Genomic DNA, 21,103 nt, shown 5'->3' on the forward strand with positions numbered 1-21,103 from the left:
GGATTGGGGAAGACCTGAGTTCAAATCGAGCCTCAGATACTTGTGGTTGTGGTTGTGTGGTTTGTCCTTTGTTCTTGAAGAGGACCATGACATCAGGGTAATGATGACATGATTTGCAATTGAATTGGATTTGAGTGAGGAAGGGCTGTGCAAAGACACCAGTTCTATATAAAATTAATGATGACTATATTAAATATTTGTTGCCTTATTGAGCGTATGGCATTTGTCTTGAGAATTGTTGGGCTGCCATGTGGGATGGTGCCTAGTAGTAGCTTAATAAATACTTATTGATTGATTGATTGATTACTCCTGTTCAGGTCCACTAGGCTGTATGAATCCAGGCAAGTCTCTTAACCCCATTTGCCTCAATTTCTTCATCTGTAAAATGGGAATAATAATAGCACCTCCCTCCATCCAATGGTTGTTGTGAGGATCAAATGAGATAATATTATAAAGCACTTAACACAGTGTCCGGGAACAGTTATTTATCCTTCACTTTTGCTTTTTTTTTTTTTTTGGTGAGGCAATCGGGGGTAAGTGACTTGCCCAGGGTCACACAGCTAGTAGGTGTCAAATGTCTGAGGACGGATTTGAACTCAGGTCCTCCTGAGTCCAAGGCTGAAGCTCTATCCACTGCACCACCTAGCTGCCCCTGTCCTTCATTTTTGAAGAAGACCAATGATATCACAATGTTGGAGTCAGGGTCCACAAACAGTAAGCTTATACTTTTATATAAGCTTATATGTAAATATTAGTCATAATAATAATGACAATTATTATTATTATTGGTATGGTTTGAACTAGATGGTATCCAAGGTCCCTTCCAACTCAGAGATTGAGTGAATCTGTGATTTTGTTATAATTGATCATGGGAGTTATCACCTTTGTAGAATGATTGCTTTGAAATTCCAATTTATGAATACCAGTTTCTTTCCGAGAGATGGTGACCACTTTATTTATTTATTTTTTTAGGCAATTGGGGTTAAGTGACTCATCCAGGGTCACACAGCTAATAAGTGTCAAGTGTTTGGTCTGAGGCTGGATTTGAGTTCAGGTCCTCCTGACTTCAGGGCCAGTACTCTATCCACTCTACCACCTTGCTGCTCCCCTGTGGTGACCACTTTAGAGAGAATGTAAGGCAGGGGCAGGTAGGTGGTGCAGTGGATAGAGCACTGGGCCTGGAGTCAGGAGGACCTGAGTTCAAATCCAGCTTCAGACACTTACTAGCTGTATGACCCTGGGCACGACACTTAACCTTGATTGCCTCCCTCCCACCAAAAAAAAAAAAAAAAGAAAGAAAAGAGAATGTAAGTCAATGACTCTCAATTTAGAAGATCTATACTCTCTCTATTCCTTTTCTAGTAACTGATTCACAATTAATATCACTAAAGCTAGTCCATGTAGATATCTTGGGCCTATTGGAGAGGTGACAGTGAATGGCAAAATGCAGGCAAAGTGTTTGGCAGTGCCTGAGATGCAAACCACGTTCTTCAGCTTTGAAGTGTTATTTTTCCCCCTTCTGTTTTAATAAAAATAGCTAAAATGGTACTTTACAAATATTATCTCATTTTATTCTCCCAGCCACCATAGGACGTAGGTGCTATTATTATCCTCATCTGACAGACAAGGAATCTGAGGCAGGCAGTGGTTCAGTGACTTGCCCAGGATCACACAGTCAGTGTCTGAGGCTGGATTTGAATTCAGATCTTCCTGACTTCAGGTTCAGCTTTCTAACTGCTGTACCACTTAGTTGCCTGAAAGTAAAAAATATGTGCATTTTAACAAATGGCAGATTAGGTATTTAGAGAGTAGGAGCGTTCCTAATACTTAAAATTCATACTCTCCTGTTTACTGATGCATCTGTGTTTCTGGTTCCTGTTTTTCTTGTCAGGGCACCTGAAGTATTTATTAGCCAGCGCTCCGGCAGCTTCAGCCTTGGTCACTAATTTCCGTGTAGCCTTCCTGAGTTAGGTTACAACAGGGCATCCCTGATATTTCCCCTGAAGGACACACAGCTTACTGCTGTGACTCCTCTTGCCTTTATCATGTTTAGAGTTTGGGTTTTTTTTTCCTGCATCTAAGACATCACCTTTCACCTGGAGTATCACAATGGTCTCTTAATTGGTCTCCCCCTCCCGAATCTTTCTTTTCCTTTTTTTCCCCGATCCATCCTCCACATAGTTGCAAAAGTAGTATTCCCCAACCACAGGTATGACCGGGTCACTCCCCTGCTCAGCGAACTCCAGGGGCTCCCCCGTACCTCCAGTATCAAATGTTTGGCGTTTAAAGCACCTCACAGCCTGGCTCCAACCTACCTTTCCAGGCAAGTCTCTTAACCCCATTTGCCTAGTATACATCACCCCCCAGCACACCGTTAGCTAGACTATAGGGTCCAGCTGATCTGGCCTTTTTGCTGTTTTTCCCACAAAACGCTCATCTCTGTGCTTTTGTGAAAGTTGCGCAAAAGCTTTCCATTTTTCTATGATCCAGATTGACCTTTTTATGTTTTATGATCACTCCTCTCCCTCTAGCCATCATTGTGAAAGATACCTTTTCCCCTTGTCCTTTAATTTTTTAATGCTATGAAGAAATGCATTCAAGGACCCCCTTAATCTCATGACACCTCACCTTCCCAGTCTTATCTCCCTACTGCTCTATGTTTCAGACGAACTGGACCACTCACCGTCCTATGCTTCCCCACCTCCCTGCCTTTGCTTATACTGTTCTCCAAATCCCCAAAATTCCCCTTTTACTCCTTTCCTCTCCTCATCTTTGCTCATTGAAATCCTGCCCATCCTTCATGACTCAGCTTAAATGCAACGAAACCCTCTCTCATTTCTAATAATGTAAAATGATCTTTTCTTAAATCCTTTAACTCTTTGTATCTTGTTCTCTTTTCTCAGCTATTTGTCAGTCAGCCAGTCAGTTAATAAGCTTTTACTGAGGGTTTACTGTGTGCCAGGCACTGTGCCAGGCACAAGAAATTCAAAGAAAGGCAAAAACACTTGCTGTCCTCAAGGACCTCACAGTCTAACAGGAAAGAAGAGATGTGAATATCTACGTATATACAAGATACGTGCAAAGTATGTGAAAGTAATCTGAAAGGGGAAGGCATTTGTAGCTGGTGGGACCAGGAAAGGTGGGATTTGAGGTGAGTCTTGAAGGAAGCCAGGGAAGCTAAGAGTTGGAGGTGAGGGGTAAGAGCATTCTAGGCCTGGGGGACAGCCAATACAAAGGGGTGGGGATGAGATGAAGTATCCTCCTTGAGGAATTGCAAATGGGCCAGTGTAGCTGAGTCATAGAATACACAAGGGAAGTTAAAGTCTGAGAAGGCTGAAACGGTAAGAAGGGGCAAGATTACAAATGCCAAACATAAGAGTTTGTATTTGATCCTGGAGATAATAGGAAGCCACTAGAGCTCTCTCTCCCTCCCTCCCTCTCTCTCTCTCTCTCTCTATGTGTGTGTGTGTTGGGGGGAGAGAGAGAAAGAAAGAGAGAGAGAGAGAGAGAGTGGAGAGAAAAGAGAAAGAGAGGGAGAGAGAAAGAGAGAGAGAGAGGGTGGAGAGAAAAGAGAAAGAGAGGGAGAGAGAGGAGAGAGAGAGGAGAGAGAGAGAAATGGTTAGACCTATGCTTTAGAAAAATCAACTTGGCAACCAAGAGGAGAATAGGATTAAAGTGGGAAGAGATTTGAGACTGGGAGACCAGAGATGAAGTTATTGTAACAGTCCAGGAGAGAGGTCATAAGGGCTTGAAATACAGTTGTGATTGTATAATTGGAGAGAAGGAGACTTTTTTTTCTTTTTGCTCAGGCAGTCAGGGTTAGGTGACTTGCCCAGGTTCATACAACTAGTAAGTGTCAAGTGTACAAGGTCGGATTTGAACTCAGGTTCTCCTGACCCCAAGGCCAGAGCTCTGTCCACTGCACCACCTAGCTGCCCCTGAGAAGGGGACATTTGTGTATGTGTCCTTTTTCTCTGACCAAGCTCCACGATGATAGGAACCATGTCTTATTCATCTTTTACTCCAAGCATTTTCTTGCCTCTTTCTGTCTCCCCCAACACCATATTCTACACGTAGTAAAATCTTGATAAGTATTTGTTAAAATGAAATGTACTTTGTGTCATGTAAAGGTCCTGGGAGGGCTGACACATCAGATACTTTCAGATGACCACTGAGTAGGTTTTGATTGTAGAAGAAGTGGTGGAGATCACACCAGAGGAAATTATCTTGGGAGATCAAGCCTGAGTCCTAGGGAGTCAGAACATAGAATGAGGTCACTTAAAGGGATACATAGGAAGAAACCAAAGGCAAATTGCCTATTTTACAGTTTTACCTGGAGATGGTCTTAAAACTAGTATAAGAAGAAGTGATTTTTTTCCACCAATGTAATTTTAAACATATACATACTTTAAGACACTCTACGTGTCCTGCCATAAAGTTTCCAAAACTTGGGATTTTCACAATTTCAGGGAGCTCTGTATCCTTTATTTTTTAGAAACCTTTCAAAAACCATAGAAGCTAGGTGGCACAGTGGATAGAGCACCAGCCCAGGAGTCAGGAGGACCTGAGTTCAAATTTGGCCTCAGACACATGATACTCACTAGCTATGTGACCCTGGGCAAGTCACTTAACCCTGATTGCTTCACCAAAAAAAAAAAAAAACCAAAAAAACCCCCCAAAAAACCCAAAACACAACAAACAAACCAAAATCATAGAAGCATAGACACTTGGACTTTGGAAGGGACTTAGAGAGCCAGTCTAACCTGCTCATTTTACCAATGAGAGATGAAGTACCTAGTCAGTGGTGTAAATAGGCCTAGAACCCTAGTCTCCAGACTCCCAAGCTGTTATTTTTAGTGGATCTACTTTGCTTCTAGGACAAGCAGAAACTTCTAACTCTACCATTTAAAGCCCACGCAATCTGTCTCCAACCTGCATTTCTAGGCTTGTTTGACTGCATTCATTCTATGATCAGGCAAATTGGACTATTAATTAGCTTTTCCCGGGGATCAGTGTACCATCTCCCACTTCTACTCTTGGGCCAAGTGGGCATTCCCTCTTCATCTCCTCCTTTCTTATTCTTTATCTTTAGTAATACTGGTCATTAAGAGTTATTAACACATTAATAATGTTAATATTATAATGCAATAATTACTATTAATCTGATTAATAATTATTTGTCAATGTTGAGCTCAGGCACCCCCTCGCCATTCTTCTAGCTACAAGTATTTTTCTTTCTTCTCATATATTCCTAGAGCACAGCACCTTCTTGGCCATGGAAAGGGATTAATGTTTGTTGAATTGAGTTAAATTGAATTTCTGGTATGCCTCCCTATTTTTTCCCATTTAATAGTATTTTATTTTTTTTCAATTACACGTAAAGATAGTTTTCAATATTTTTTTTTTATTTGTTTTTTTCTGTTGCTTTTTGGTGAGGCAGTCGGGTTAAGTGACTTGCCCAGGGTCACACAACTAGTAAATGTCAAGTGTCTGAGGCTGTATTTGAACTCAGGTCCTCGTTACTCCAAGGTGGAGCTCTATCCACTGTGCCACCTAGCTTCCCCCTCAGCGTTCATTTTGGTAAAATTTTGAGTTCCATATTTTTCTCCTTCCCTCCTCTCTCCCCAAGACAGCAAACAGTCTGACATAGGTTTTCCACATACAATCATGTTAAACATATTTCCATGTTAGTCATGTTGTGAAAGAAGAGTCAGAACAAGAGACTCCCTATTTTTTAAATAAAAAATAACCAAAAGCTAAAGAAAGACATATTCTTGGATGCATTTCACCAATGGAACAATGGTTTTACCTTTAGTCCGTGACTTGTTTGAAGTTTCAATTCTTGAGAGGCTGGTTTTTTGCCCCTTAGTTACATCCCTGACTGTAGTTTGGGCACACTGCCACCAGGTGGCAGCAATGTGCCATAATTAAGCATCTCAGCTTGAAGCTTTATCCTTTCTATAATATTAGATGATGACTTTCTGCTCAAGTAGATTTAAACTATGAATTTTAATAACTTTTTATATTAACATAATTATTGAAATAGTTTATATTAAAGTTTTAAACAATAATTAAATTTTTAGAAAGGTGTTATAAAGCTGACTTTTGAAAGGATTCCTAACATACATGGACATATCTTTCCTCATCATGTTCTAAATTTTTTTTAGTCCTTTTCCTCTTTTAACCTTGTATTTGGCTTCCAAGGGGCCCTGTCTCCTTTAATGTGTCCAGAACTTCTCCCTGCATTTTATTCTCAACTAAGCACCTTTAGTTGTCTTGCTTGGCAAAACACTTGTTTTCCAGTTCTCGTTAAGGATCAATTTAATCAATCAATCCGTCACTCCACCCTACTTTAATTACATAGAAAAAGACTCTTTCCCTGATACCTTTATCAGGGGAGAATATCTTTATTGAATCAATAAATCAAAGAAAGGCAACCTGATTAATCAAGTAAGGAATGAGTAGAATATTTCCTGCCATGAAATAAAATGAAATGATGCTATACAGGAAATGTGTAAGGATAGGCTGAAGAAACTGAGCCTGTAAGTTTTGAATAAAGGATCAAGCCAATTCAAAACCCAGAATGCTATTATCTTGGCAATTATCAGTGGTAGAAACAGTTCCAGCCAAGCCCCTGAGAGGATCCGTTATTTGGGAGTAGGCAGTGGGACAGGAGAAGAGCCTCTGCCTTTCCTTTCCTTCCTCCTCTAGCTCTTGCCCAGAGAAAAACCCTGTGAACTTTGAAAGGTCTGAAAAACTTGGAATTCTGAAGAGCATCCTAGCAGTGTCTTTAGAATGGCTGATGGTGGTCTTCATTGGGAGCCAAGGACAAACCAGACACAAGAGAAACTATGCCATACCTGGGGGCAGTTTTGTGAGAGGCTCATGAAGGAGAGATCAGCACTCGCAGGAGTTATGTTACTCCCTTTGCCGCATCATATGTTCTAGACTCGAGCCCCCTTTCCCTTGGGTTCCTCATATACTTGTAGGAGGGCATGCCCCCGATTTGGGAGTGATGCTTTGTACCAACTGCCCTGACTAGATCACCTTAGTAAAAATCCGTTTATAAAAATCTTTAATTCTGACTGGCTAATCAATATCAATGGATAAACAGTAGGGGGAAGCACACCAGTGGGAATCCCTGGGCTGTAGTACTAGAATACCTCCTCAATCCTTCAGGGTTACCCCTAGAACCTTGAGAGGGAGAAGTCGCTAGCCTTGCTCCAAGGACCCATCCTGCTGATGTGAATTAGGTTTTAAGGTAGTTGCACCAGATCCAGCACCATATAAGGAAGGAGTTACTAGGAAGGAAATGTCAGAAAACATCATTCCTATGTCTTTCACTCTCAGCTAATCTTGCCTTAGGTTACAGCTTCAGAGGGTCCCTGAAGTAGAAATGCGTCAGAACAAAGCATCAACTCGGGGATTAAACAGAAAAAGGAATGTGTTTCTTCTTGGAACGTATGAATAACACATACAATGGTTGTACTGTCATATCTAGGTAGGTAGGTAGGTAACATATTCATATTTATGGCTCTGCGGTGACTCAGACACAGATTTTCCTCCTAAATCTGGTTTGTATAAAACATGAATGTAGTCTGTGGTGTGGGTGGGAAGATCAGGGAGAAGAGAAGAGCAGCAAAAGTGACAATGATGAAGTGAGTCGTGATGATAAAAATGAATAAAAGATCTTTGAGTTGAAAAAAGTTTAAAAAAAAGATCTTTCATAATGAATTTATTTTATCTGATAATTTTGTATATTTTTTTCTTTTTAAAGCAATCTTATTTTAATGATATATCCTAGAAATCTGTGTGGCTTATATTAAACCAATATATTTAAAAAATATAATAATAATTGCATGTATAATTATTTTCAGTGTATTTTCCCCTTTTAAACGCATTTCATTTCAGGGAATATGGCCTATATTCTAACCAGCTACATGGCGCAGTGGATAGAGTACTGTGCCTGGAGTCAGACATACCTGAGTTCAAATCCAGCCTCAGACACTAACTGTGTGTGTAATGTTTGTTTATTTCCAAGGTATAACTGTCGCTCACATTGAAAAAAATGTAATCATCTCTTCCAAGTCAATTTGAGCTGGCTCTATCCAGCACATCCCTGGAAACAAATCCACATATTAATGAAAATGTGTATCTCGTTCTCTAAACCCTGTATCCTTTTATTGAAGCGAACCAATTTCCTTTATTGAACCAGAAGACAATTACATTGTCTGGGAATCGATTGGTCATGCCCTTGATTTTCCCTTAAAAAGCTGACCTCACCAGTTCTGAGGGAGGTCAGGCAGGAGCCAGCTATTGAGGAAAAGCCAAACCAAAGATTTTGTATTTGATCTTGGAGGCAACAGGGAGCCTGTGGTGGTTATTGAATAGTGGTGTGACACGGCCATACTTGCACTCGAGTTAGAACACTTTGGTAGCTTAGTGAGACATGAATCAGCATGGGGTGAAACTCAAGGCAGGAAAGCCAACCAGAACGCCATCGTTTATTTCAGCTGTGAGGTGATGAAGGCCTTCACCGGGGTGGTGGCAAGTGTCAGGGCAGAGAAGGGAGTAGGCGTGAGAGTCATTCCCACAATCTTCCCAGCAGACAATCAAGGCTTAACAAGTGTTCACCAAGGACCTGCTGTGGACTCAGTGCTAAGGAGGTCAGCAGAAGGGGGAGACTGAGCTTGCATTCCACAGGACAGTCAATATTTTCCTGACAGTTTCAAGAAGGAACATGTTAGAGAGCATGGTTGCCCTTCATTTTTGCTTCATATTCTCCTGGTATATTATTAATATATTCAGTCATTATGTACAGTCATTATTCACGACTTAAAAATATTTACAATTTATTTTGACAGAACAGATACTTCCTGACGAACATCCAAAGAAAATCCTTTATAAACCGCCTTTCCCAGAAAAAAAAAAAAAGAGTTACATTGTTAATTCTGAAAAGATGGGTATGTCCTTTAACTTTGGCTTTTTGTTAGGCATTTCAGTCCTGTCTGACTCTTTGTGACCCATTTGAGGTTTTCTTGGCAAAGATACTGGAGTGGTTTTGCCATTTCCTTCTCCAACTCATTTTACAGATGAGGAACTGAGACAAACAGGGGTAAGTGACTTGCCCAGGGTCACACAGCTAGTAAGTGTCTGAGGCTAAATTTGAACTCAGGTCTTCCTGACTCTAGGTCCAGTGCTCTATCCACAGTACCACATGGCTGCCTATTAATATGGGCAGCCTGGTACTCATATTTAACCATTACATTTGACCACAGTTTTGTTACCTCCCCATGTTAATTTTATTTACATTGCATATATCACTTTTGTTTACTCCTTTTGCCATTCTTCTTGTAATTTTAAACATTTCTTGAGGAAACTGAAACAGAGAGATTAATTGCCTTGCCTGAGGTCACACAGCTAGTTAGTATCTCAGTACGAATTAGAATTCAGGTCTTCCTGACTCCAAGAGTGTTGCTGTTTTTGTTCATCACTCTGTGATAGCTGGTGTCTTTCCCTGGGGCCTTTCCAGCTCAGAGGGTCCTGCTAGAATTTGTGCTCCCCTGAAATAGCCTTCAAGAAGCTAGGGTGGCCCCTGCCCCACCATGAGGCAGAGTGGAAGGGTTTGAGTGGAGGAAAGGTTTATCAACAAGTGCTTGTTGCTTGATCGAGAGTAACACATTCCATGGGTTTGCTAGCTGCGGTTTAAAGCGTATCAGTATCTACACAACCCACAACAACCTCTTTAAATTCTCATGAGGGATCTCTTGTTTTGCTGTTTCAGGAGCTTGAGAACAAGTCTATATTCACTTTATATCCAGGGTTTTATAAACTTTGATGGACTTAATCTCTGCAGTTTGAATTCTGTCCTTTTTTCTCCCGCGTTCGTTATGGAAACACTTCCTTTCCTGTGTTCATTTTACTCTCTGTCTGCATCTTTTTCTACCCCTTTTGTAAGTAAACATGGCATTTTGGGTGTGGTTGCAGCATGCAGTTTAAATGATAATGTTTTCAGTTCCCAGTGCCCTTCCTGAGGTTGCATGGTCCTCGTTTTATTAGTAGTGTTTTGTTTTGTTTTTTTCTTAGCTGTGGCAGCCCATTTGGGCTGATGTTTCATACACAAAAGAATTTGAGTTGGAAGGGACCTCAGAAGTCTTCTAAAGTCCAATTTTGGGGCACCTAGGTGGCGCAGTGGATAGAGCACTGGCCCTGAAGTCAGGAGGACCTGAGTTCAAATGTGACTTCATACCAAACACTTGACACTTACTAGCTGTGTGACACTGGGCAAGTCACTTAATCCCAATTACCTTAAAAAAAAATAAAGTCCAACTTCACCATTTTACAGATAAAAAGATTGAGGTCCAAAGAGGTTATGTGACTTGCATAGGAAAATAGTCTATGGTGACTTCTAGATTATTTTTTGAAGTTGAAATTGATAATTCAAAACTAATCGTTATATATAATTACCACTACCACTGCTAGGCTCAAGGTGTCTAAGGTGGTCATCTTCACCCTTTCTCACTAAGAGGTCCTAGCTCTGGACCCACAAATGCAGACCAGGTTCAATCCTGGGAAACTTGACATCCTAAGAGAGAGTTCAGGCTCTTCTTGCTCCCTCTATCGCTTTTTTTAAAAAACCCTATTATGGAGCCCTGGGAAAAGTTACTTAAAACTTAGCTTTGGCTTATGTCTGGGGTCTCCTCAAAACGGGGAGTAGAAAGGTATTCATTGCACAATGTAAATCAGGTATAGGACAGTTATTTATTTCCTCCACACAAAAGAAATGTTAAACATTAAAGACTCATAGCATGAAATTAACAAAAACTTAACCAGCACCTTGACCCCACACCTTACTAGGGGAAGAACTGCACATTCTAGAAGCAGGAGAGAAGGAAAGATAGAGTAACAAGAAAGTGTAGTCACTCCTTTTGAAGCCTACTGAATGGGCTGATTTTTCTCGTTCGATGGCCAATCCTCTCTGAGAAAGCTTTGACCTAGACTGCCTCCTGTAGTTATATGGGGTAGGGAATGATGCAAGGGGCCATCCAGAGTCTTCTGTTTTTTTCCTAAAACACCAAGTCCTTCAGTGTTAAGCTACATGTTTCCTTAGAGGTTGCTAGAAGAGTCCAGTACGTGTTCCATAGGATACATTCCAAGTCAAACCCTACTATAACACACACACATATACACACACACATACACACACACACACACTCTCTTGTAAATGAAAAGATAAATACATTAGATTGCATCTACCACTTCCCTTTCCATTTATACAACTTTGTGAGTTGCTCCTGCACTTTTCCCCATCATCTTTCCTTAGTGTCATCTTCGTACTTGGGATACCATGGATATTCAGAAATTTCATTGTGTATCTTCCCTTCCAGATAATTCATGAAAGTGTTTATGAATTATAAGACCAATCCTAGCACAAATACCTTCCAAAGTCTCATTGTTAATATTTCTTCATCTAGAGAGATTGTCTATTTGTTGTCCCCGTTGCACCTATTTCCCAGGGTTGTTGTGAGGATCAGAGTTATTGGAATTTTTATGTAAAGTGATTAGCAGCGTCTGGCGCAGAGTAGGTGCTTAATAAACAAGCATTTGCTTGTTTCCTCCCTCCTTATTTTCCCTGTCTTTAAACTACTCTTCAGTCCAACACAGCATGGTTTTATTCCCTTTTATATTTGTTTATTTCAATAAAATAGCTAGCCTCATTAAAGCCTTTTTGAAAATATAAATAAATTCATCTGCTCCCTTTATTCATAAGTGAATTTGCCCCATAGAATGATCCTTGGCTGTCATTTTCCCAAAGACGGCTTTGTTGGGTCTAAGTATCTACCAAGAGAATAGAGATGGCCCAGGCACCACTAGGTGGTGGTGGTGGTGGTAAGTGGTGGTGGTTATGGGGAGTGAAAGTTGAGTTAATATCTAGCGGAGCTGAGCTAAGTGAGTTTGAGTCAGTTGGAATAAAGAGCTATTTTGATGATGATGGAGGGTGAGGTTCCAGACCTGTTATTTCATCCATGTGAGAAATTTTGGGTGAAGAAGCTTCCCTTACCAAGGCAGATCTGCAACTATTTAGTAATTTATAGACATAGAGAGTTGGGGAGGGGAGGTGCAGACAGAGACCACTGAGAGATTAAATGATTTGCCCACAGTCTCACAGATGTACTTTGTGTGGAAATGAAAAAAAAATAATATTCAAGATACATACTCAATAAGCATCTATTAAGCACCTCTGTGCCAGGTATTATGCTAAGCAGTGGTACTTCGAGGCAAAAGACAGCCCCTATCCTCAAGGAGCTTACAATCTATATAGGTATAATATTTATATAGTGTTTTGCTGTTTAAATGTCTTTTCACATATATCAACTCATTTAATATCTGCAACAATGCCCTAAGTTAGATGGTATTTTTTTTCAAATGGAATAAATGAAAGTATTATTATCTACATTTTATAGATGAAGAAACAAGCAGAGACATTGTGACTAAGGTCACAGAGATAATAACTGGCAGAACTAGGTCTCAGATTTAGGTCTTGCCGGCTCCATACTCAGTAGATTCCCTTTTCCAACATGGTACCCCTTTTCAATTTTGTTTCCTAATCGTAAGGAGGCCTATGTCTCATAAGGATTAGGTAGTTTAATTTAGAATTTTACAAATACCAAAGTTTGTAAAAACTGTAAATATGTCAAAATAGATCTTCCCACTTTTCTAAATCCTGAGAGGAAAAATATTCTTAAATCATATGATAATTCGATTTATACAATTACTCCTTAATATAAACATCATTGGTGTTTTGGTTGAATTTTTTTCCTCTCTTCAGGATAAAAAAACATTTTGCTAACGAATACAGATTGCCCTAAAAGTCCTAGTGAAGTATTAAGCTTCAAGCTTAAAAATCTTAAATACATTAATTTACATCATTGATTTAAGCTTGAAACTTAGAGCTACACTAAGACTTTTTGGGACACCCTGCATTGATTATTATCTTTTTAAAGTATGATTTTTTTTTGCCCTAATATCTTTATAACTTACAATCTAAACATCTTATTTTAACTCCTGAGCACAAAAATGGCTTTCTTCTGGTCTTTGTAATTTTTTGCTGTAAATAGTTAAAAACAAATCTTGTGTGTGTCTCTTGTTGGTGACCTGGAACTAGTTGAAATGTAAGTGCTTCATAAAACATCTTAACTACAGATATTATCTTGGTTTTTGTGAAGCATGAAATAGTTCAGTTTATTGACTGATTGTTGTGTCACTAGAGAGAAATGAATTTTCACCGTGTGTGTTTTATTGTATCTTTTCAGTGGATTCAGCATTAAAATAAATAATGTTATAATGGGAGAAGATATAGCTTGATGATTTGACTAGAGGAGAGGGAGTCAAGAACTCTGGGTTGTAATAGAATCAAAACCCCTGACTTCCTCTGCGGCCTTGGCTAAAGCACTTAACCTTTCTCTGCCAACATTTTCTCATCTGCATGATAGGGTTAAGAACATTGACCTGTTTTTACTAGAGTGGAGTCAGAAATAGTATTTGCCCAGTGCTTTGAGATTCTTAGATGGCTGATGTCAGAAAGGAAAATATTATTACCGTTATCATTGTTTAGTCTCATAAATACATTCTTGTCAATAGGGTACTTCCATTGATACTAGCCTCTTGTTATTACCTCCATTTCTCCCCACTAACCTTTATCTCCTAAGCAAAACAATCTGGAAGGATGTTGTTATAGGTATTTTAAAATCAAGTACCCTTTTTTTTTATAAACTGCCTCTCATTGGCCTCCAAGCTATTTTCCTTTAAATGAAAGAAAGGCTTTTTATTAATTTATCGATTTTATCAATTCTACATATTTTCTTATTACTCTGATTTTTTTGCTTTTGTTTGGTGGAGGGACCATATGATGAAAAAGTTTAGAAGCCACTGAATGAGAGATTTGTTGCTGCTAAAAGATTGGTTTCCCCTCTTTTTTAGTCCAGAAAACTGTGGAAATTACAAGAAGTATTAGACATTACTGTCAATTAACATACCTTCTTCCAGGTCAGGGGAGAGAAAGCAAGCAAAAATGAATGAACAAATGAATGAAAAAGCATTTGTTAAGCACTATGTACCCAGCACTGGGTACAAGAACTTTGCAAACTTCTGGGATATCCTGTGTAAATGCTAGCTATTAATAAATACTAGCCATTACTCAAAAAATCCATCTCACTATCGTGACATAGTGCCTCAAATTTCGCTAATTAGAGATTCATTTCTTTGGTTTTTTGTTTTTTTTTTGCTAGGCAATGGGGTTAAGTGACTTGCCCAGGGTCACACAGCTAGTAAGTGTCAAGTGTCTGAGGCCGGATTTGAACTCAGGTCCTCCTGACTCCAGGGCTGGTGCTCTATGCACTGCGCCACCTAGCTGCCCCAAGAGATTCACTTCTTTGGGAGAAGGCTCCATGTTTAACCTCATGTTTAACTATCTAGCCTAAAAAAGAATATGTAATATTCTACTATGAGGAAACGAAACTTGATTTTATTTTACCTGAATAATAGAGTCACTATTCCAGTACAACCTTTTAGTACCTGAAGGAATGTAATAGGTTCCTGCTGATCACATGCAGACTTTGAGATGTGATTTTGTGATCTGTGATTTTGCTGAGATTGGTTCTTCCTTCATTGACATAGCTCACCACCTCTCTATGACTTAGGGAATTGTTTTTGAAAGTTACTGTGGCTGCCAAATTCATCACCCTTTGGCCCAACCAGTGCTGAGTCTCTCTGAGCTAAGCAGGACTGGTCTTGGATGACAAGCGTACAGTTAATCTCTAGGCTATTCCTCAGAGCCTTTCTACTAGGCTTCATTCTCTACCACCATAGTCTTTGAGAACCCAGGGTCACCTTCATCCCACAATGAGGCATCAGAATGGGACTCTGGTGAATTATTTTTTGAGGGTTACTATGGTTGTGTAAATGCATGTGTTTATATGTGTTTGTGTGTATGTTGTGTAGTTTCACTGAAAAGATAGATACCTTGAGCATGTATCTGGCTCCTCAAGGCTCTCTTATGGTTTGATCTCTAATTGTAAAAAGATAGTGGAAATTTCCATTCAGCCCTGTAAATCTTCATTTTGATGCCAGTAAATTGTAAGCTCCTTGAAAGCAAAGATTGTTTGTGCCTTTCTTTGTATCCCCAGCGCTTAAGCTCTAGTAGGTACTTAATAAATGCTTGTTTATGATTTGATGTTGCCATTCTTTACAAATTCTGAGCCTAGGAGTCATACCATGAAGATCAAATTAACTTTGGCCACTAGAGGGCAATATTTATTAATGAAACACTTGTACTGTGGCTGGCTTATTTAAAGGCATGCTAAACATCTTAATTATTTTCTACTAATTTAAAAATCAAAAGAACTATCTTATCCCTTCTACTCTGTTTCTTCCTTGTTCCTTTTCTCCCTCCTTTACTTTTATAAAAGTGTTAACAGAGCATCTAAAAACCTCCTTCACTATCCTGACATCTTTTTCTAATTTTTCTTTTTTAAGAGAATTTTATTTTACATCTGTTGAGTTTTGTTAGGAAATAACGACATTATGTGTTTTTCAACTTGGTGGTCACAGTCTTTGGAGTTAGAGTAAATGGTATGGGAGACAGAGACATTGACACATGTGACACGGTTACTAATAATGATGATGAGAGCTAACATTTATATAGTGCTTGGGCGACTAGGTGTCACAGTGGCTAGAGGACTGGGCTTGGAATCAGGAAAGACTCATTTTTTAAGTTAATTTATTTTGAATTATCAACAGTCACTTCCATAAGCTTTTGAGTTTTAAATTTTTCTCTCTTTCCTCCCCCACCTCCCTCCCGAAGACAGTGCACAATCTGATATACATATACATTCTTATTAAACGTATTTTCACATTAGTGATGTTGTAAGTAAGGATTAGAACCAATAGGGGGAACCACCAGAAAGAGGAAACAAAACACAACAGAAGAAAAAAAAAAGCAAATAGTATGCTTTGATCTGCATTCAAACTCCATAGTTCTTTCTTCTTTGTGGATAGCATTTTCCATCATGAGGCCTTTGGAGATGTCTTAGATTCTTGTATTGCTGAGAAGGGTTAAGTCTATCAGTATTAAAGACTCATCTTCTTGAGTTTAAATATGGCCTCAGACACTTATTAGCTATCTGGGCTCAGACACTTACTAGCTATTGGGCAAATCACTTAACCCTTTTTGCCTCAGTTTCCTCATCTGTAAAATGAGCTGGAGAAGGAAATGGCACATCACTCCAGTAGTTTTACCAAGAAAATCCCAAAAGAGGCCCACAAAGAGTTGGAAACAACTGAACAACAACATGTAGTGCTTATTATGTGCTAGGCACTGAGCTAAGCACTTTACAATGACTGTTTCATTTGATCCTCACAACAACTCTGGGAGGTAGGTGTTATTATTATCCTGACGTTACAAATGAATCATGAAGAATCATAGATCTTCGAACTGGATGGAAACATAAAGACCAATCAAAGTCCAGCCCCTTAATTTTACAAATGAAGAAACTGATATGTCTAGCATGATGTTCTAGCATGATGTTAGGGTTAAACTCTCTTTGTGATAACCAAAAATCTATTCCTCCCTAAAGTTTTAGGCCAACAAAACTGTTCTTGAAAAAGTGGTCCTTTTATCTTGAAAAGGTTGAGAGGGACACAATAATGGGCGTTAAATCAGTACTCTACTCTCCCTGGCCTCTAGAGCAAGTTTCTGGAATAAGCAGAACAAGAATGAAATGTGTTTTATTTATTTTAGAATGATTGTCCCCTAGACAGTCTTACCAGGCAGAGCCTTGTTTTTGTGAGGATCCCCGGGGGATGGCAGCTCCAAAGGTCTACTCATGCACATCAGAACCATATGAGTATTAAAATGCAGACCACTCAGCTGAACAATAGAGCAGCTGAAGACAATGGTTCATGTTTTAAAGGGATCAGAAATTCTGATAACACATCATTCTAGCGTCAGATGGATTAAATTTTCTGGTGGCAGAGTAGTCTGAAGGCTGTGAGATTGTAATGGGGTAAGGCCAGTATAAACACATTAAAAATAGCTGTCATTTGGATGACAGTATGCCCCGATTAGCAGCAGTCTCTAGGCCTCTTATTTTTACTCAAAGAATAAATCTGTTATAAGCTCATCTACTGAATTAGGATCTACGAGCCTCTTAATAGGATTTTTGAGAGGGAGTGGAAAATTTACAATGCCTCATAAATAGCCTGACATACAAGTTAAGATCGATAGAGGCCTAGCTATACACCTGTCAGCTATAAACCCTCAAAAACCCATCAGTGATTTCAGACCCACTGTCACAATAGAGCCCATAGGCAGCAATCACATCTTCATCCAATATCATCATGTACCAAAGGTCATGCTTCTTGGCTATTGTCTGCTTCTTGTTTTGTGGGATTACATAGTTCCACGTACCTTTTGGGCATTTAATAAATACTAATTAGATTGAAATTCTGATTGGTGTTTCTCCATTGGACCTTCAGGTAGAAGAAGAAGAACCTACTGGATACATTCGCTTAGAAAAATTTCTTCCAATGATGGTTAAAGTGCTCTTGGAAAGAAGGTAAATGGACTAATAGAATTGTTCAGACAAGATATGATTGGGATTCTGTTGATTTCAGATGAAGACTCTTGGTATATGAAGTTAGCTCTAAGTTATTTTTCCATTTTATAAACTACTCACAGCAAATATTTAGCCCTAGACTCATTTCCCCGAGCCTCTCTCCATACTTCTGGATTAACCTTGCCCCACTGTCATTTGGTATGTGCTTAGGAATGCAAACTCATTTGTGTATCTGCCTAAGCATAGCACCACTGGAGAGATGAATGGGCTGCCAAAATCATCATTATTTCAGAGTTAAATATAAATGCTTTTTATTGGGTGTTTGGTTTCTTCATAATGATACTCTCTTCCACGAACACATTTAATCAAGAATTAACTTGCAAAGTTTAAATTATTTTAGCTAGGTAACTAGGAGCCTAGTTAGGCTGTGGTAGGGTGATCACAGAAAAAAGGAAATTTGCTGTGGCAGTCAGCAGGTAAATATTTCAGGGTAATTCACAAAGGACTGCATGTAGTTTGATTTGAAATCCAATAAAGATAGAAACTAAAATAATTGTTCCAGTGATTGTGGGCCTGTTTTTTCTTCCAGAAGGCTTTGTGCTAAACTTATCTTCTTGCTAGAGATACTTACCAACTATATTTATGTTCAATATAAGCTAAGATAAAAGCAAAATCTATAAAATGCCGGATTGGCCTTGGTGGCCTCTAAGGGCCTTTCCAGCTCTAAATCTATGAAATCTTTATGTGTAAGGTGTGAAGGTGTTTGAGGAATGCCCCTCTATCCTTCAGACTGTTAAAAAGAGAAAGAGAATTTTTAGATAGGGTAGAAAAGTATGATATGAAGGAAGCCTAGAAGAAAAATCTTCTGAGGAGTTGGGGAAAAATTGGACTTGGGGTCAGGAGGTTGGAAAGTGGAAAATATGGCACAAAGGGGAGAGAGGGAGGAAAAGAAATTCTGAATCACTAGTAATCTATAGCCTATATGAGGCCTTTCCTGTCCATAGATTAATCCAGGTGTCCTGGAGAAAGAAAACATGATAAAGAGGATCTATAGCTAATATGAGAGATGCTGGTAGTGGCCCCATGAAGATGTGTATCATGGCGCTTGGAGCCTCTGTGCTGAGGAGTACAGAGAGGGGCCTAGAAAGGCTGAACGTGGCCAAAAGGGACAGATGCCATTTTTTCAAGAGCGTGTATCTGAAACATGGGGGAGAATCTGTCAAAATTAAACCACTTCTGTCTATCATTATTGGGAATGAATGCTCATACTGGAAGAAAACTAGGCTTTATCTTTTATACTTTGAAGTTCTCCTATCTCATATCACTTGCTTACCACCTCCACCACAATCAACATATCCAAAATGGGACTCACTGCATTTTTCACCGAACCCATCCCTTCTCCAAACTTCAACCCTTTCTGTTTCTGGTACTACCCTCCTTATAGCTCCCCAGGTTTTCAAACCTGGAATTATCTTAGGTCTCTCTTTCTTTTCTCTCAAGCCCCATAGCCAATCAATTGCCATGGCTTATTCATCCCACTTCCCCAGTTTTTCTTATAGCTTTCCCCTTTTCTATACTTATTCAGCCTCTACTCTATTTCTTCTCACCTGAACTGTTGCAATAAAGTCCTAATTGGCCTCTTTGCCTATCATTTCCTTCTGCCTCAAGCCATCCTCAACTTATTCTTGGCAATGGGTGCAGTTAGTGATGATTAGCACCTCTATTGCCCATTTACAGTTCTGGGTTGCAGTTCCAGGGTAGAGAGGAGTGCTAGTGGTTGGTCACGAGGAAGCAAAGGCCCTGGTCACAGTTCTAAGGCAGAGGAGACCACTAGTGCTTGTGGCTGTAGGGAAGCAGGATCCTTTCCTGTGTAAAGACAAGAATACAGACCAAGACAGCAGTGATCACATGTCTTCCTGGATCACACCCCCTTGGAAGCACCAAAAATGTGCAGACACTCAGAACGAGATCTAAAAACAGCAGCACAAAAAAGCTTGAGGCTTAGCACAGTGCCTCTTCACCCCAAGGTGAGCAGACCCCGACTTTAACATAAAGTTCAAAGTCAAGGAATAAGGTGGAAGAATGAGCAAACAACACAAAAAGAACTTAACCATAAAAAGCTACTGTGGTGGCAGGGAAGACCAAGACATGAACTCAGAAGACAACAATGTGAAAACAGCTACAACCAAAAGCCTCAAAGAAAAAGGTTAATTGGACCCAGCCTCAACAAGACTTCCTTGGAGAGTTACAGAAAGAGATGAGAGTGATAAAGGAAAACTTGGGAAAAGAAAGGAGAGTGATACAAGAAAATTACGAAAAGACAATTAGCAGCTTGGCTAAAGAGGCACAAAAAAATGTTGAAGAAAATAGCGCCTTAAAGAACAGAATTGATCTTTTGGTAAAAGAAGCATAAAAATTCACTGAAGAAAAGAACTCCTTAAAAGCCGGAATTGGCCAAATGGAAAAAGAGGTACAAAACCTCACTGAAGAAAGTAATCCCTTAAAAATTAATATTGGGCAAGTGGAAGCTAATGTCCACGAGACATCAAGAAACAATAAAACAAAGTCAAAAGAATGAAAAAATAGAGGAAAATGTAAAATATCTCATCAGAAAAACAACTAAACTGGAAAATGGAGAGATAATTTAAGAATTGTTGGACCATCTTTAAGCCATGATCAAAAAAAGAACCTAGACATAATATTTCAGAAATTATAAATGAAAACTGCCCCAGTATCTTAGATACAGAGGATAAAATAGAAATTGAAAGAATCTACCAATAACCTCCTGAAAGAAATCCCCAAATGAAAATACCCAGGAATATTATAGTCAAATTCCAAAGTTCCAAAGCCAAGGAGAAAATATTGCAAGCATCCAGAAACAAACAATTCACATATCACAGAGCCACAGTCAAGATCACACAAGACCTAGCAATTTCTGTGTTAAAAGAATGGAGGGGGGCAGCTAGGTGGCACAGTGGGTAGAGCACCGGCCCTGAAGTCAAGAGGACTTGAGTTCAAATCCGGCCTCAGACCACACACTTAACACTTACTAGCTGTGTGACCCTGGGCAAGTCACTTAACCCCAAGTGCCAAAAAAAAAAAAAAAGAAAGAAAGAAAAATAAGTAAAAAAAAAGAATGGAGGGCTTGGAATATGATATTCTAGAAGGCAAGGAGCTAGGATTATAACCAAAAATAATCTATCCAGCAAAACTGAGTATAATCCTTCAGAGAAAAATGAAATAGAGGACTTTCAAGCATTTCTGATGAAAAGACCAGAGCTGAATAGAAAATCTGACATTCAAAAATAAAACTCAAGAGAAGCATGAAAAGGTAAACATGAAAAAATAATCATAAGGAACTCAATAAAGTTAAATTGCTTACGTCCTTATATGGTAAATGACATTTGTAACTCCTAAGAACTTTATCATTATTAGTGCAGTTTGAAGGAGTCTACATAGACAGAGGGTATGAAAGTAAGTCATTTATA

The 21,103-nt window shown here is 39.2% G+C and overlaps 1 protein-coding gene across 2 annotated transcripts in view; it reads left to right on the forward strand.

Annotated features, from left to right (window-relative positions):
• Positions 1–21,103, forward strand: part of LOC114049965 (dynein regulatory complex protein 8-like) — a 117,476-nt gene that overhangs the window by 87,204 nt on the left and 9,169 nt on the right. For both annotated transcript variants that reach the window (XM_027871453.1, XM_027871452.1), the window contains exon 4: positions 17,536–17,615. In XM_027871453.1, coding sequence (XP_027727254.1) covers positions 17,536–17,615 — 80 coding nt within the window. The remainder of the gene's footprint in view (positions 1–17,535; positions 17,616–21,103) is intronic.

This window comes from Vombatus ursinus, unplaced genomic scaffold (genome assembly GCF_900497805.2).
Source record: "Vombatus ursinus unplaced genomic scaffold, bare-nosed wombat genome assembly UNPS02014798.1, whole genome shotgun sequence".
Taxonomy (NCBI): Eukaryota; Metazoa; Chordata; class Mammalia; order Diprotodontia; family Vombatidae; genus Vombatus; species Vombatus ursinus.